This window comes from Pundamilia nyererei, unplaced genomic scaffold (assembly GCF_000239375.1).
Source record: "Pundamilia nyererei isolate P.nyererei 1_Seehausen unplaced genomic scaffold, PunNye1.0 scaffold00038, whole genome shotgun sequence".
NCBI classification, from domain to species: Eukaryota; Metazoa; Chordata; class Actinopteri; order Cichliformes; family Cichlidae; genus Pundamilia; species Pundamilia nyererei.
Window position 1 is genome coordinate 1,856,776 of NW_005187439.1, and position 17,783 is coordinate 1,874,558.

Here is a 17,783-nt window from a genome sequence, read left to right on the forward strand (position 1 = left end):
AGGAAGGTGAGGAGAGAGCAATGGTCTGTGTCCACCACCATCAAAAATGTTGTCTTGCTTTTGGTCCTCCAGTGGACCTGTTGTGTTTTAAATCACACCAGAGCAGGTGAAATGGATTCGTGATGGTTTACACTTTCTAACGGGACAGTTTAGTTTAACTGGCTTTGTGTTACACCGTGGTGATCGAGGGTTTCCTTCATGTTTGACTGTGTAGACAGAACAAGCACAGATACATAAACAGATACTGTGTTACAATCCGTAATCCGTACTTACCTCATTAAACAATCTGCAAAGTTAATAATAAAACTTTTTTTTTATTTCTTCCAGCTGAGAAGCCGAGCACGGTGCGTAATGACTATCTGCTGTGTCCCGCCCCGAAGCTCTATGAAGTCGGACAGTAAGTAGGACGTTGTTTCATTGTCGTATATGGAGAAGCCGTCACAAACAGTGGAATCTCTGCTAACAGTGATGCTAAAATATCAGAGAAAGCTTTATGTGATATAGTATAATGCATCATAGTGTTGTAACTGTTCTATTTAAATCTTTTTGTTCGAGTCATGAAGAAGAAAGATCAATTTGACTGAGTGTAATTATTTTATTGTAATCGTGAATTGAAAATCAGATTCATCACCTACATGACAGGTGACATATGTGTCAGTCATGTGTGCAGTGTTGTCCACAGCTGTGGCTTTGATGTTTTTATTACACACTTTCTTTATCGAAACAGCGTTTTAACGTTTGGCTCACTCACTTCAGAAAGGTTGAAGGGTTTTTTCTTACATCTCTTCCTTACTTTTTACATTTTAAGTAGTTGCCTAGGTAACATGATGACATCATCAGAGATGAAACCCCTCACTGACCTAAGATGTACTTGTGTGCTTGGTTGTTTGGTTGCTCAACACCTGATGAGGCAGAGGTTCATGTGTATATCATGCAGAGCTCCAACACAACAGACCTCCAGATATGATGCAAAGGCGAGGTCAGCTAGAGGTTATGCTTCCGTGCACACCTTTAATTTAATCAAGACATTTAAAATTATTCAAGGTAAATATATATATTTCAGTATATTCTTTTTTTTTGCCATAACACTTGGTGAGCATGAACAAAAGTGAACTTTCTTGGCTGTAAATATTCACTGTGCGTGGAAATGCAGCAGTGTCTTCAGGAAGCATGTTCTCAGAAACATATGACATGATATATGCAGCTCGTTTGTGTTTCTATAGATACATTTATGTTTTCATCTTGGCACGATGACAAGAAGAGACGTGTGAAGTCTCAATGACAGGATCGCGCTGGCGTCTACAAATAGGGACAATCTAAATAGATTCAATATGCTGCCCCATAAATTGTTACGGCAAAGGAAAGAAAGGAATGTTGTGTAGGATAAATGCCAGAGCTCAGTGTTTGTTTTTCAGCTTTATGTTGAATTCGGGAAGCTTAACTCAGTCGGTGAATCATATATAAGGTCACGTCCTTTGTAGTAGTTACTTCCCCTTTTACCCACATCAAGAATATTCCCCCCTAAAAAAGCAAACTTCCCTTTTCTGGAGAATTTAAGCTTCTTTTGTGCAGCTCAGGTCTCTGTGTTTGTTTGTTTTCTTCTTATTTTTATTTAAATCACACGTCTCTAAAGTTTTACTGAAAGATTAAAGTCTTGGTTTCTCTCGTGCACATTTTCTATTTTTTTCCACCCAGTTTTTCAAAAGTCTTTTGTGCAAACAATCAGCTCCTAAGTCTGTAAATTAGCTGTATGTTAAAACGCGTAAAGACGCAGTAAACAGTGTAGAAGAGACAAACACCCCATACATACAAGCCGCAAACACTCGAGTGAAAACAGTGCAAATACGCGTTTATTCCAGCCCGCGTTGCTGTTGTTTGATTTTAACGGCATCTCTTATAATCCCAAACCATAGCAGATGATCGCTAAGGCATTATAGATGGAACAACAGATTTTAATGTCCTTGCTGACTGCAATCCAATCAAAAATGTATGATTATGAGTGCCGCTGGCTCCTGAAGGTCTTCCAGCTCTAAATGAGATTGTGTATAATACAGTATGACGGCGGCGATGCCGTAACTACACCGAATCAACTTGAACCTCACCTCAGTTAATCCGCTCATGTCAAAAATCTAAAGTGTTCATGAAAACATGATATTTTCATTTTTTTATATTTTATAAAAACAGTGGCCTAAACTACAGAGAAGAGATGGAAGCATACACATACAGACTCTAAGAAACAGCATTTAAATGCAAAAACATACATCAATGCATTAATAACACAGGTCTGAAAAAAAATTATTTTCAGTTGCATGACATACTTTTGGTCAATTTTATGAATTTTAGGGTGCTGAATCCAAAAATGATCTCCATTTCCATCCATCACGTACAGTTTTTGCAAAACAGGAGGAGTTTACATTAAATAAACTACAACAGCGGTGAAAAAAATCAATTTTTATTACAAGTAACCATGCATAATTTTTCTGAGATTCCTTACTTTCCACTATGAGCAAAGTAAGCCTGATAGGACCTGCTGCCCGCCCCGGTATCTATACTTTGACTCAAGTATAGATACCAGATTTCAGTTTAAGGGAAACTATGCACTTAATTACACTAAAAGCATGAGTTTTGCAAGGAAACCTATCGAGATTCAGTTCAATTTTATTTAAATAGCGGCAAATCACAACAACACTCGCCTCAAGGCGCTTTATATTGTAAGGTAGACCCTACAAGATGGAATTTTAAAAATATTTTTCCTGGGTTCAGCGAGTAAAAATCTATAAGACAGTCAAAATATCCTATGAAGTTTTTTGGTTGCACACCTGTCAGTACAGAAGCATGCATTTAAACAACCCTCAGTGTTGGTTGTACTGCTTGTACTTATTTTCAATCTATAAAGTCTAAAAAGATCTTTTCATGTTTTTATAAGGGAGAAAAAAGATCATTTATCACTATATAACTATCAGTTGTTTTGATTGTGGATAAATCTATCAAGTCGTTATTTGATGGATTTAATAGATTCATCCTTGTTTTCTCAATTGAATGCCACAAAAATCCCAGATCCCAGGTTATATGGTTAGGTACCTTTAAATCTCTTCAACCGGGAAGAATTCAGTGATTTTAATATTTAAAAAAAACAACATAAATTCTTATATTTTGGAAATTTGAAGGATCATTTTGGCCATTTTGCATAAAATAAAATGATATTAGATCATAATTAGAGCTGGTTATTTATTGTCTGAATATTTTAGCACTGCAATAACTGAACAGAGGAAGGAGCCTGAAGTTGAAAAGGTTTCTTAAGAATTCTAGAAAGGTCATTTGACACGTCTGTAATTTTTTACTGCACAGATAAAGTTGTGAAGTCATGCATATATTTTATAATTTTATAGAGTTTTGAGAAGCCTTGAGGATTTCTCAGCATTTCAAAGCGTCTGCTGGACTTTGTCCAGGTTCTTTCTCCTGAGTCGAGCTCAGGGCAGCCAAACACAATGTTTTGGTTCAGCCTGTAAAAAGATGAAGCGGGCGCCCTACATCACAGGTCTCCAGCACCTGATAGGACCTGAGCTGACACTGATGTTACGTACCCGCCATTTGCAAAAGGCCTGCTTAATTAACTCTTGGCTGCCGATGATGACCCATTAAGTAGTTAGCTGGTACGGGTGGTGAGTAAACACATCTGCTGGAGGGGCTTTAAAAGGATGTGCGACAGATGCAGCCGTTCCCTTTTCCGTGCTCTCCATTTAAATAATTCACCATGCAGTGACAATCCCTGCACCCCGGACCACCTGCGTGGAACTCCAGAGCCCAGAAACTTCCGTCTCCTTCCATCTGTCTGCTTCTGCTCCATCACCACTGCCACCGCAAAGGATGCTCCTTTAACACGGCTCTACTCAGCCGGAGAAGAATTGTCATTTCATCGCACAATCCTTTTCCCCCTTTCCAGCCATGTTTTGTTACACATGGGGCCTTGTCCTCGCGAGCACTGCTTGAATTTTTGTTTTTGCCTCACAGATATAAGTTGCTGGGGAACATATTTCAGATACAGCAGTCGACTGAGTTGAGGTCCTCAGCTGCGGCTTCTTGTCCCGCTGGGGTCCCGGGGCACACGGCACCACATCTAGCTTTGGCGTCCAGGAATCAGAGCGTTCCCGGTCATCGAGCTGTGCGGGAGCACTCACGGCAGAGGCGTCATCTGTGCTGACAGCTGTGGCATCAGGCTTGAAACTCTGGCATCTGCTGACACTCTATGCTCCCTCCTCCAGCCCTCCATGCGCATCCCCATTAGGAGACCCCGCACACCCCACTGGGGCTCCTCACGAAGTGTTCTCACAGTAATGGTGGAAACAAAAAAAATACCTGAAGAGGGAGGTAACAGCTGCTTTACACAGCAGGTGCAATGACGCTGATACGCCGGTGGATAAATAAGACGCGCTGCTGCAAAGAACACCGTCACCCCGTGTGCTCCCCGGGGGGTATCAAGATGTTTTGATTGAAATGTCCTATTGTCTGAATATCCCTTCATGTTGCAGCACAGGCCTGCTTCGTGTCTGTTGATTGGTTGTAACATGATCTGAATCTGGATCTGGACCCGACCGACCGTGCCTGGGCCAACCTCATCGAGCAGCCCAGGGCACTTTATACTTAACAGCGCCAATGCTCTCTGTTCAAATTCACTCAAACCTGTTGTAGGTGCAGGTCACCTGGTGCGAGTGCACATATGTCACCCATCTCTGCTTTACGTCTCCATTAGTCAGGTTTGTCCAGGAGTTTGGTCTTTCTTTTAACTTTTTTTCTTGGTGTTTCTGATTAACTGTAAAATTGGTAGAATATTTTATATTCCCTTAATCTAATGCAGATTTCTCTAAAAGCCTTTTTGACTGTCTCAGTAAATCTGTCCAACCTTTGATCTTCAACGATGGGTAAACAGATCCCTTTCCTACATGACTTTGGGGATCTTTTTGCCACGTTTTCTAGACTAGAATAGCGGCGAACCCTGTTTCCTGTCTCTTAATAAGATCCATCCACGACAGGGAATGTACGTGGAGCTGAAAGTACCAATCAGAAGTGCTCTCAGTTGGTATTATCTCCCAATTGGATTATTGGTTATAAGAAGCCGGTCAATATTCCAATTTTGTACGGGGAGCCAACTTTTAGAGTAATAGCGGTTGTCTCGTCTGGACCACATTCTCTCATCTGCTGTCCAGGCTTCGTGAGGCGATCCCTCCCATCAACTGAGCTTCAGAACTTCTGCCACACAAACACATACAGACTGATGATTCCTGGATGCCGGGTGACAGGCCCCACATATGCTCTGCTGTAAATTATTCACCCTCCTCAATTTTCACATCTTTAAGGGAAGTTTGAAAGCCATTAGCGTCACCATTGTCAGCCGCTCCAGCTGCATCGCATCACCAAAGCTTAGCGTCACAGAAGGCCTACCTTCTGATGAATTATAGCGAGCCTGGGGACAAACTTTTTCCAATGCGGAGCCAGAGGTCTGCGGCGGGAAGGAGCCTTCGGCCGTTCAACCGGTGTCCCTGGGAAGCGGTGTCTGTTTTTGAGCGATCCCTCGGCCCTGTGACAGTCTGCCCTTTCAGCTCCCATTTATTCAAACATAACTACAGACCCACCAGCAGCTGCAGCTCTCTCCTCAGTGTCACTCATTGGCTTTTACTGTGGAAAAGTTAAATGACAGCCTGCTCTGTTTTCAATTATTCAGTTACTGGGTTGCCTCTTTAAATTCTTTTAAACCTTTTAACCCCCCCTCTCCATAATCAAATTGCTAGTATTGCATTTAAACATTTTTAAAATGAACTTTACAACTGACTAACGAAAAAGCCATAGATTCATATTCTGCGAGCAGCAGAGTGACTAATCATTAGAGCAACACTTTAATAGATTTGGCCACGCAATTACTATATTCTTTTGGTCGTCTTCGTGGAAATAAAAGTGTGTAAAAGAGAAGAGGATCTATGACTTATGCCTCTGTGTCAGAGCACATTCTGCCTACTCAACAGTAACTTGGTAAATTAGCAGTCAGTGTCTCAGAGAGGGAGGAGAAAAAAGGCCTCGCTCACTATGGTTGGGTTGTGGTGCGTTAAAGATGTCCGGCGTTGTCGACCGAGGGAGAAGTGGGTTCGTCAGTGTAACTCGCTTGGGAGCTTTCCCCCCTACACACTGCGGGGTCCACACCTCCAGCTTGATTAACAACCTGCCCACCATTATCACGGATTGATGGTGTCAGCTAAATTAGCCTCTCCCCTCATCCATTCAGCGCGAGCGCTTAGTTAACATGCAGGGACCTAGAACATCTTCGCCGAGCTACGGAGGCGTGCAGCGTTTCCAGTGATGCTTCCTGATGGAAGCAAACTGATTCTCATTCAAAATCTTCAGTTTTCAACTCTTAAAGTTACCATTCATTCATTTTCAGTCAAAAAAAGACCTTTTTCTTTGTGTAGGTTTAAAGACATGTAGCACATTACTAACAGTTTAAAGGAACCTGAAACAGGTCAAGTAAAGCCTTCCCAGCAGTACCAGAGTGTTTCTTAGTTCCCTGTTAATGATTTCTGAAAACTTCTCCCACATTTTCCTCGAATTGCAAAGTTAATCTGTCAGCGTAAGGTGTCGCAGATAAATACAACAAAATAAAACCAAAAAAAGAAGATTTATTCATAACACATGGGAAAAGACCCAGGGAAACAGAGTTAATGATAAAAACGATAAAATAATAACGATTAAAAACCCTGAAAACCATAAATTTCACACCCGACTCTCAACTCTGACGGCCCGGTACAAAACGACTCGGCCCGTTGGTTGGGGACCACTGACCTAAAACTAAAAGAGCATTACATGTACTTATTATTTTGTTATTTTGCTACGTTGTAATCCTTCACTGACTGTCACTATAAAAGTGTCAGTGTATCTGCAGCACACATAACAGAATAGAATAAATGAATAGAATATTTTGCCCTCTGTAGCATTGCCTAAAATGCACCAGCTGCTTAAATATGAAAGACCTGCATCAAATATCCAATAAAGATTTTATTTTTTTTAAATATAACTTTATTAAGTAATCGATAATTTGAAAACACAAGTTGATCATCAACAAGTTGGTGAGGTGTCAGAGCGGATCCTGCTTAAAGGTCGCTGCATTGTATTTTAAATATTTAGCGCAGTAAATAAGGTGAGGTGCAAAAAAGTCAGTTTCGAATATTTAGACGGCGCAGTAAAGGACACATGGTCTGGTCGCTCATCTGTTCAGAACCACAGGAGAATTGGTGGCCCAAGGCACTGCCTGAGGCAAAATCCACAGCAAAGAGAGCACTCTTGTTATTATTCCACTGCACCATTTTTAATGCAGGCCTCCCCTGTACACTCCCGTGCACTCACAGCTGGCCCCTCGCACACAATACCGCTCTGCGTACTTCTTTCTCTCGCCTCTTTTCTTTTTGTGTCGGAGGGAATATTTCAGGCGTTTCATTCGTTCCATATCCTGAATTCTCATTAAACCTGCGGTAATTGGATTGGGCATAATAGACATATGGAAATTGCGGTGCCGTTCATCATTAGGGTTTTAATTGCGCCCATTTTGGCTTTGCATTTTTCTCTCTAAATAAGTCTTCGGAGTTCAGGAGCCTTGTTACTGCCAGTCAAGTTACTTCACCCACACACGATGATTATGTGATAATGACAGGATTTCCTCCCACTGAGGACATTTATTTAATTCTGATTGTTGTCTTTATTGAGCATTGTGCTAACATGACTCCAGGACTTATTAGCGTTTGTGAGAACAGGATTTGCGAGAGCAACGATAGAATTATAGAGCTCTTCTATTTTTAAAGTCTAGATGCAGAGCAAAGTATTATCAGGGAGAACAACATTGTTTTCAATAACACTCAATACATATTGTTAGATTGATTAAACACACACACACGTAGCACGGTAGAAGAGAGACAGGTAAAAATAATAATGTTGCTTGGCAACAACTCGTTACTTAAAAAGCAATTAAAGCTTCCCAAACAGTGCTGCTGCTACCTCTAAGACGGCGGTGTCAAACATGAGGCTCGGGGGCGAGATTTGATGATCCCGTTTGGCGCACCGGATGGCTTCGCCGTGTGATAAAATTACAGTGAAGTCATTAATTACACGTTTTTGTTAAAAACAAACCACGTTGCTGTTTACGGTGTAGTAATGCATGACCAGTATAACTACACATGAGTAAAAATGTGTGCAAATCTGAGCAGGATCTCTGATTCATATTAGATACAAAAGCTTTACATGTAATGATTTTATGTCTTTTCACATCCTTCAGTTAAATTGTAACTACTCCAGCTTTACTGGATGTACAAAAACTGAGATACATTCTGTGTTTTTCTGAAGAGATCAGGCTGTTTGTACAGGGATGGTTTGTTACATTTGAAAATTAAATAGAAAAAGCTTCTAGAATTATTTTTGGCATTTAGGCTTTATTAGAGAGGGAAGAGGAGAGAGAGGACAGGAAACCAGGGAAAGAGTGGGGTGACGTGCAGAAAAAGATCTGGAGAGCAGACCAAAGTTGGGCTCCTGCAGTAGCCTTCAGCCAGCAGGGCGGCAGCTCTGAGCAGACTTCTTTATACTTATTTAAAAATGAGAAATTTAGAGGCGTGTGTGTTTCATATAGGCTGTGATGCTGTAGTGTTATGGCTTCCTCAAAGTGGGACCAACTGGACTAAAATGAGTTTGACATCATTGCTTTAGGATGTTAAAGGCCAGCTTATGTTATGAATGGGGTTGGGAGGTTGAATAGAGTGTCTGTGAAAAATGTGTCCTAGTATATTTAAAGGTACTTTGCAGTACTTCAAAGGGGCCTGGAAAATAAAAAGTCATGTATATTTAATGAATTGAATTACATTATAATAAAAAATTTACAATATTCAAAATTTCATTTTATTATTAAATCCTGATTTTATGGACACAGGTGATTTTTATTTATTTATTTATTTTTGCGCTGGTTGGAAGTCAAAAAAAAGTCTTTTAGGAAAATTGTTGAGGTGACATTTAGCACCTGTAAGACAGGACTGAGGGCACGATGTTGCAAAAAAACACAAGCTGCAGCGCGATGCTTGTCCTTCTTGGAGATTAAAAAGATATCAGCTGAGACCCGATGTTTACAGTTGAAGTATCTTTAATCAACAAAGTTTGCAAAAACAGAAAACGTATGACGAAAATTCCAACACAGTGAACTTCCCTGGAAATGCAAACGTGTTTTTCTTCTCTGACAAACGTGGGAGAACTGGCAGGATAAAGTGAGACGAGGTTTTAATGTTGTTTCCTGCTGTTTCCTTTAATTTCCTCTGATACCAATTAAACTCTTTCCTTTACAGGAAAATGGATGTTCTCATCAGCCTTAACAACGGCAAGTCCTTCATCTCGAGTGCCCACACCATCTCTGCTACCACATGTGTGAGTTTAATGCTGAGCTCTGATATTTCACATTCCAGATTAAACTTAAAGTCCCTTTAATAACATGAAGCTGCGTTTCCTGATTTTATAACTGAGGAAGTGATGCATAAAACATGGCCTGACTATAAGGTTACAAGTTTTCCTGTTATGTTTGAGCAGAACTTCCTTTTTTTCGGTGTTTCTCATATGATGAAGCAATGTCATAGTTTTGTAGACACTTTCCGGTTATCTGGGAGTCACACAATTCCTGATGTTGAAAATTTGCGAAACATCTGCTCTTTTGTAAGACGATACGCTTGCTCCGATTTAGCTGTTATCGACCGCGTGTTCCCCTTTGTTTCTATTTCGTATTCCTTCTAACAAACTTTTAATATTTCTCCTCCAGCTTTGACGCATCCAGTTGTTTCCAGCTGTGTGACTGTTTTGCCTTTTCCTTTTCTCCTTCAGTCGGACGGCTTTGTGGTGGCGATAGTCTTCCTGGTGCTGCTCCTCCTCGTGGCCCTGGCCCTCATGTGGTGGTTGTGGCCTCTGTGTTGCAAAGTGGTGAGTGCTGCTACACCGCCTATAACCAGCACAGTCATGTTTGGTCAACCAAAACTGATAAATGAATTAAATCTGGCTTTGAGCGGAGATGAGAGCGGGTTCTCGACTGTGGGGGGAAAAACACGCTAAAGTGTTGCTGCTCTTTGTTCTGCCTCGTCCTGTAAATCTGATGAGGATAAACCCTATCACCCACTTTTTTTCCTCGTATTGCTCTGACAGCTGTAAAAACATCCTGTTGCGGCACATACAGCACCGCCTTGCTGAAAAAGATGAGGTCACTTGAAAAAGCACAAACTGTCTTGTAAAGTCTGACTTAATTTGGGTGAAAGATGGAGTTTAATCACCAGTTAAAAAGCACAAAGAGGTGACGGGCAGGCTCGGTGTTATTCACCAAGCCTTGCCGAAGGGAAGTGGTGCCGAACATCTGTTCAAGCTCGTCACCTCCCGCTTACCGATAAGTCACACTGGTTTAGCAACACCGCAGAGCACTGCAGACCAGCGGCCGATTGCTGCACATGCTATATGTGGAGAAGTTGCTTCACACAAACAGACTGTTAAAAACAATAACATAGACCAGCAGCAGGAAGATGTGAGTGACAGATTGCATGAAAGTTACCAGAGTCTCTGTTTGTTTAGGACTAATGTCGGGCCTACCTGGGGACTGAAGGGATTCAGAATAATCACACAGACTTTTAGCGGTTTTATCGCATTAGAATCCATCATGTCCTGCTTCAGCTTAAAACACTTCTACACATCTATTCAATCATGTTCTAGATACACTATTATGAATATTTCTTATTCTTCCTCAGTACTGCTAATATTGTTTATTTAAACCTGCATTAGGCAGAAGTTGGATTAAATAAAACGTCCCTCTACGGTCGCTCTCCCTTTGCTGTTTAAAACCCGCCCACTAAAGACCAGAGGCCTGTGCGTGTACTTCACTAAAAAATAAGAGTGAATACTTTTGCTGATTTTTGTTTGTTCCTCAACCGACTAACACAAAAGTGAAGATGCTCGACTGGATCTGGTGACTGTGGAGGCTTTTGGAGGACAGTGAACTCATTGTTATGGGCTGGAGATGATTTGAGCTTCGCGGCGTGCTTGAAGCAGCCATGAGGAGACGAGCACGCTGTCGTCACAAAGAGACGGAGATGCTCAGCAACAGTGCAACCTTTAAACTGAGCTCAGCTGACACTAAAAGGCCGCCGCGCCAAACTGCAGATACAGGCAGGATCGATCGATGCAGGTTTGACATGTCGTGCGTTACGAGGCGGCTTCTTGTGAACCTTGGCTGGAACGACGGGTTATTTGACTTTCTGTTGCCTTCCTATGACTCAACATCAACAGATCTGCTACTCAAAGGATATTTTCTTATTTTTGGACCATTATCTGTGAACCCCAGAGACAGTTATGTGGGAAAATCCCACCAGTGCCTGTCTGCCACCAACAACAGCCAGTGTCTACCTGCCTTAATTCCTGGAGTTGCTGCCATGCGATTGGCTGATATAACACTTGTATTAACAGGCAGTTCAGCAGATATAATTACAAAGGTGGCTGAGTGTATAATGCACACATATACCGCATATGAAACGGACAAAACTTTCTCCACATACTTGACAGGACAGATTATTTTTCAGCTTCATCCTCATAAATTGAGTAAAGGATGTTGAAACAGAGACAAACGTCGGCTGTAAAATGATCAAAAATGTTCTTTTGTTCCTTCGTTTTGGTCCTAAAAGTGTGAAAAGTGGAAACAGCCGGTTATGACTTAAACGTTTCTGCTTAGGGATAAGGTTTTTTTGTTTTTTTAGTTTTGTGTTTCTTGGTCGTGCTTTTTATTCTCTCTCTGTGGAGGTTGGGAGGTTCTTCATTAATTCCACAAGTCACCACATTTCCAGTCCCATGTGTACGGGATGTTTTAAAGTGGAACTTGAGGCTGCGTTTAATTAATTCATCTGAAATCTGCTCTTAAAGTCATAACTTATGACTAGAAAATATTTTTGCTTTTTTTGTCCAGAGTTGAAACTTTGGTTTAGTTGGTTAAAAAAAAGAGTACTGTTTTAAAAACCTCGCTCTGGCCTCACCCCCTTTGGAAATAAAGTCTCCCCCGCTTAACCGTTTACAAAAATCCACAACAGATTATCGTTTGAGGCTATGAGAGAGGGGCTACAGATGGTGTGCGCAGCCTCTTTTTTCTGTCTCTGCCTTTTTCTATTGAGATCTGATAAAGGCAAATTTACCCTCTACTCCGCCGACCCTCGCGGCGGACCTCTGTTCCCGCTCACCCGCACCGGCCCTTAAATGATAGACGTCACCTGGCTTTGTGGACCTGAAGGGATCCCATCCAGGATGAGATGGAAGCATATTTTGGAAAACCAACAAAGGCATTAAAATGTAAACCCCCTGCAGCATGTCTGGCGGTGGACGTGTTTGTCTTGGTGGAGAGAGCTGCTGTTGCCTTCCATCGAGGGACGCGGCAGAAGAGGAGGGCCATGTGTGGCTTGTTAATATTTAAACCCCCAGTCTGCCAGGTTTCAGCAGTCGGGATGAGGCCGCGCACACACGCTCGACACACACATACACATACACAGAGACACATGCCCAACCTCTTTCCCACAATCCCTCTCTCCCCTTCTCTCTCCCGCGTGGACCGATGCCAGGAGAGAGGTCATACAAGCTGTGGAGTGGTAATTTCTTTGTTTATGATTTGTTTGGAAATTAAACTCGAATGGCATCGCCTTTAGTTCAAATCAAAGGATTCAGGATTGGAGATGCCGTTTTAAATTACATTGCCAGTTTATCCAAATTACAAACTATTCGCTGCTAAATTGGATGCACTTTTGGACACATTTGCGACTCATTTGGTCCTTAATATGTTATTAATCTCTAATTATTTCTTGTTCTTGCAGAACTTTTGTCGTCTTTGTTCTCTTTCAGTTGATTTTTTTATTTGTTTTGTTCTCGTACAAACAGTTTCTCCGAAAAGATGAAGACCTAAAGCAATTTTAAACTTTCGAATATGCTATCTGCCACTGATCCGTCGTTATAAGCCTCCCAAAACAGCTTGACACGACACGGTTCGAGCTTAAGGTTGGGAACGAACAGATTATAAAGTCCAGTTGGACGTTTACGGAGACGGCCATATGGGGACAATACCCCGAGTGCCTCTGATTGGTCCAATTCCCCCCGGTGTCGTGGCTGCGGCGGCGGGCCGCTGGGGCTTGTGTCAGATGGCGAAATATCCTGTGGTTTAGTTTTTAATTATGCCACCGCGCTGCTCCTCTTCACATCTGTCCATCAGGTAGCTGGGAAAGAGCAGCAGAGCGTTTGTGTGACGCTTTATTTGTCTCACAACATGTGCAGGAAATCTGCTGCATAATTACTTAATAAAAGAGATAATCCTGTGAACGTAAGGTGTGGCTGAAATGATGTTAATCAGCGTATGGCGAGGCCACCAGTAGCCCTTTACTAGATTTGCTTACAGCCGGTTGTGTGTCACAAAGGAATTAATTAACCCTAATTGATTATTTTTCATTATTCTAATGACAACAGTAAGCAGAGAGTGTGATAGCATCCCTGAGCTTAAGAGTGAATGAAACAGCTGTTAGGATCTATGATATGCCGTAATTACATCGCTCCTTTTCCCTCCGAAACCACTTTAGCAAATGCATAACCAGCTCTGACACTGTGGTATCTGTCTTTGATGACTAATGAACAAAGGTCAGCTTTCCACTTTGCTGCGCACCTCAGGTTGAGATATGTCTTTAGTGCAATTATAAGCACTGCATTTATAGGGCACCTACTGTGTCCACCCCTGTGTGGGGAGCGGGGAGTGGGCGAGGAGGTGAACAGAATCCTTTCCCTTTGTATCAGGATTCAGGTTTGAATAAATGTCCCACAAAATTCCAATAACACTTCCTGAGCTCAGTTTGATGACTTTGATCCAAAACCTGAAGACTTTTAACAAACAGTAACAGAAAAAAGGAAAATTTCACTGAAGAAGATACAGTAATTCAGTAATATAGTGCCTTTATAGTTAAATAAATAAAAGTTTTTGTCACCAGCATGTTAATCGATTAATTACGGAGCCCCACAGGGGACATGGGAGAAAAAAAAATTAAGACGGACTTTTTCGAGATCTCGCAAAAGTTTTAGCCGCATTCTTCGGACGCCGGCTCGAAGCCAACCGGGAGGTCGAGGCACGATGTGCCGGGAAAGCGGTGTTCCTCCCGGCTGTAGTACGTCTCGACCTCCCGTTAGCTTCGGGCTAACGGGAGGTCGAAGGCCGAAGAATGCGGCTAAAACTTTTGCGAGATCTCGCAAAAGTCCGTCTTAATTTTTTTTTTCTCTCCCATGTCCCCTGCGGGGCTCCGTAATTAATTGAGTAGTAATGGAGACATTATTCAGAAGAGGTTGTGACCTCACTGTACTTTAAGATATCACACAGTATCTCCACACAGCCATTCTGCAAAACTCGCTATATCATCAGATTTCATGATTTAGTTCATTAAAATCTTCACTGTGAGCTGCCGTCTGTTTAAATTACACCGTTTGATGAACTTCAAGTCGTGAAACAGAGACTTTGTTCATTTAAAAAACTGGCTGGGGTCACTCTTAAAAGCATCAACGTGTTGTAGTGAAAATATTTAGTGCCAGTTCATCCATAATTTTATCGCAGTGGAAACAGTACAAAATATTGGACTGTATTGGTATTTTTACCTGCTGGATCAGCTGCTGGACGAGTCATCCAATCGTGCTAATCTGAGGAGCTTGGAAAGAGAAGCGACTGGACTTCTTTGAGTTTATCGATTTTTCACTATGTAAAACTTGACTTGCACGGTGACTTTCTCTTAGTTTCCTTGCAAAAAATACACAAAATAAAAGAAAACTAGTTAAAAAGCATTAAAGATGCAAAAAGAACATAAATAAACTGCAAGTGTGCAGGCCTGTGTTTTCACGTGACGGCTGTGACCTACAGCAACTGACAACACCGAAGAATAAAGCGCCTCGGTCTTTCCAGCGCCAGCCCGCTCACAGATGGGTTTTTGGTGAGTGAGTGGCAGAAGCGTCTTCAGTAAAGAGTCGGACATCAGTATGTGAAGCGTCTGACTGACACCTGACAAATGTCACTGTCAGGCCTCTCTTTGCTTTGCCGTGCACATCTGAAAAACCCGGCCGAGGCATCTTGTCCTTGAGTGGAATCACATTGTGGACAACCTGCTCCTCAGGTGCCCTCTCATCCAGTGTTGTCACAAACAATGCCGCTGGGCCGGTCACTCTGCTCTGGGAGAGTCGTGTCCTGGTTATATGTGGGCGAGGGCGCGCGCGCGCGTGTGTGTGTTTTCTTGTATTTTCTGTGTGTGTTTGCCGCCACTCATCTTCCCTTCAGACGGGGCTTGGAGCTGAGCCCAAGCCTCCTCCTCTGTATCTCATTGGAGCTAATTAACTCCTTAGGACTTTATGATTGGGGGGATTGCTTGGAAGCACTGAACCCCATCCAATTAATTAAGAGCTAAACGGGCAGCGGCGCTCGCCCCAAAGACTCCCCTGTCAACAAGTTGATTTTCAGCTTTTCTTTATTTTGCACGGGGGGCCCCTGATGTTGGTTTACAAGCAGAATCCTTGTAATCAGCAGTCAGTGACGCGATGGGGCAGCAGTCGCTGCTGCAAAACAGGCTGGCAGCGACGGCGTCTCCACCGTGAGATGAGCTCAGGGATGTTTCTGTTTGGCTCAGTCACCTGTCACGAATCACCTCTGTCAGCCTTGTCTGCGCTCGTCTTGATGAGGTTTGAGCGCGTGTGTTTGTGCGTGTCCCAATGCGTCTCCTGACGGGCTGTGCTGACGCTCTTTTGCTTCTTCTGTTTATCCAGGTCATCCAGGACCCGCCGCCGCCGCCTCCACCATCTCGCCCTCCACCGCCCGTGAGTCACAATTGTTTTATTTTCAGGTTTGAAAATCTGTGCGGTGCAAAAGAAGAAAATGGGAGTCAGAGGAGGTTCCAGAGCTCAGAGTGGCGCAGCACTGAAATTTCAGGGAAACTTTGCACATTTTGAGAATCAGGATTATTGAGCGTCTCTCTGAGAATTTCACAGGGCCGTTATCGCTGCATTAAGCATCTAACTCGAGCCAATTCAGAGAGACTAAAACCATAACGTGTCCCTTTTACATTTGTTTGTCTACAGATCATATAAACAAGATCACATTTTAATTAGTGAGCTGGTAGATGGATTTTTGAACTTTGGACAGAGGCGTGCTCGCTGTTTGCCCCGTGATTTCAGTCTTTCTGCTAAACTAGAGTAATCCCAGCTCCAGCTCTGCACACAGACATGAGAGTGATGGAGCTTGTTTCTTCTCATGATGAAATGAAGTCAGTTTGCATATTTCCCAACGTGTCGAGCAGTTCCTTCAAAAAATGACTTTAGAAAAGTTGGTGCTTGTGATAAACCTTTCGTCTTCACTGACTAACGATTATCGTAAAAGACTGAATCAAAAAGCGTCTTCTGCAATACGAGATTCATTAACAGAAAAAGATTTTAATGTTTAACTGATTATTTTAGTTACATAAATTCCAGAGGGAAACAGTCAATATCAAAGTATGTAGCTGAGGTCTAATATTTTAGATTTCACTGTGTAAAATCTAAATTTTCACACCATTCCTGAACTGAATCTCTGTATCCAGACGGATAAGTGGATCCGGGTCATTTTGTGATACTTAATCACCCCTAAGCTGGACCAAGCCTCGCCATTTTAACTTGTCTATAACATTTAAAGCAGGGGTGGGAACGCCAGGCCTCGAGGGCCGGTGTCCTGCAGGTTTTAGATCTCACCGTGGGTCAACACACCTGAATCACATGATTAGTTCATTACCTGGCCTCTGGAGAACTTCAGGACTTGTTGAGGAGGTCATTTAGCCATTTAAATCAGCTGTGTTGGATCAAGGATACATCTAAAACCTGCAGGACACCGACACTCGAGGCCTGGAGTTCCCCACCCCTGGTTTAGACAATCAGAGAGTTGCCGATAGAGTTACTCAACCTCCTTGGTGAAAATCATTTGCAGGTTTTTAAAAGCAAAGTAAAATACCGTACTGCTTTTGTAAAGCTTTACACTAAATTTCCCAGCATCCTCAGGGAGCTACTACCTCTTGACTTTTTCCCCCCAGAACGGGGGTCTCAAACTTGCAGCCCACGTCACCCCTACTTTGTTAGGGAGGATGTGTTTGTTGTTGAGTACAATGTTGAAATAAGTTCTTTAAAAAGCAAAAAATGACTTAATATGAGCAGAGAGCACAGACACGTTGAGGGCTGTGTTAGTTCAGAGAGTCAAAAACGAATGTCTGCACATTTATTTTGTTAAATACGAACAAATGTATAGCAGAAAACCCGCCTGAGTTGAGTTTATTTCCAGAAACATTGTAGCGTAAAGTAGACATTTAAATATCTGGCTTATCATTGGCTGAATTTTTGCCAAACACGTTAGCATGATGCTACAGTTTTGTTGAGTTTTTTTCTGCAGGGCACAGGATTACAGTGTAAATGCTTCTGAAAGCTTTACCCTGTGTGGTAGTTGATCCCATCCCACTGCAGCATTTTCAGTTTGCGGCAGATGGAACTGTAAACGTCAGCAGAGCGATACGAACGGTTTCCCCTCTGCACTTGAACACGCGCTGAGCCAGGAGTAAGGCCTACGTTTCCCTTCCTTCCTGACAAAGTGACATCTTCCCAATGAAAGGAAATGTTGTTCTGGTGTGCAGGGACAAATATGGACGAAAGAAAATAGAACAATAGCAAACACATCA

At 42.4% G+C, this 17,783-nt stretch overlaps 1 protein-coding gene across 1 annotated transcript in view; it reads left to right on the top strand.

Moving 5' to 3' along the window:
- antxr2a (ANTXR cell adhesion molecule 2a) overlaps positions 1-17,783 on the top strand; it is an 80,081-nt gene that overhangs the window by 22,473 nt on the left and 39,825 nt on the right. The window contains exons 10-13 of the mRNA XM_005730558.2: positions 328-397; positions 9,363-9,441; positions 9,889-9,984; positions 15,856-15,906. Of these exons, the coding sequence (XP_005730615.1) occupies positions 328-397; positions 9,363-9,441; positions 9,889-9,984; positions 15,856-15,906 (296 nt within the window). The remainder of the gene's footprint in view (positions 1-327; positions 398-9,362; positions 9,442-9,888; positions 9,985-15,855; positions 15,907-17,783) is intronic.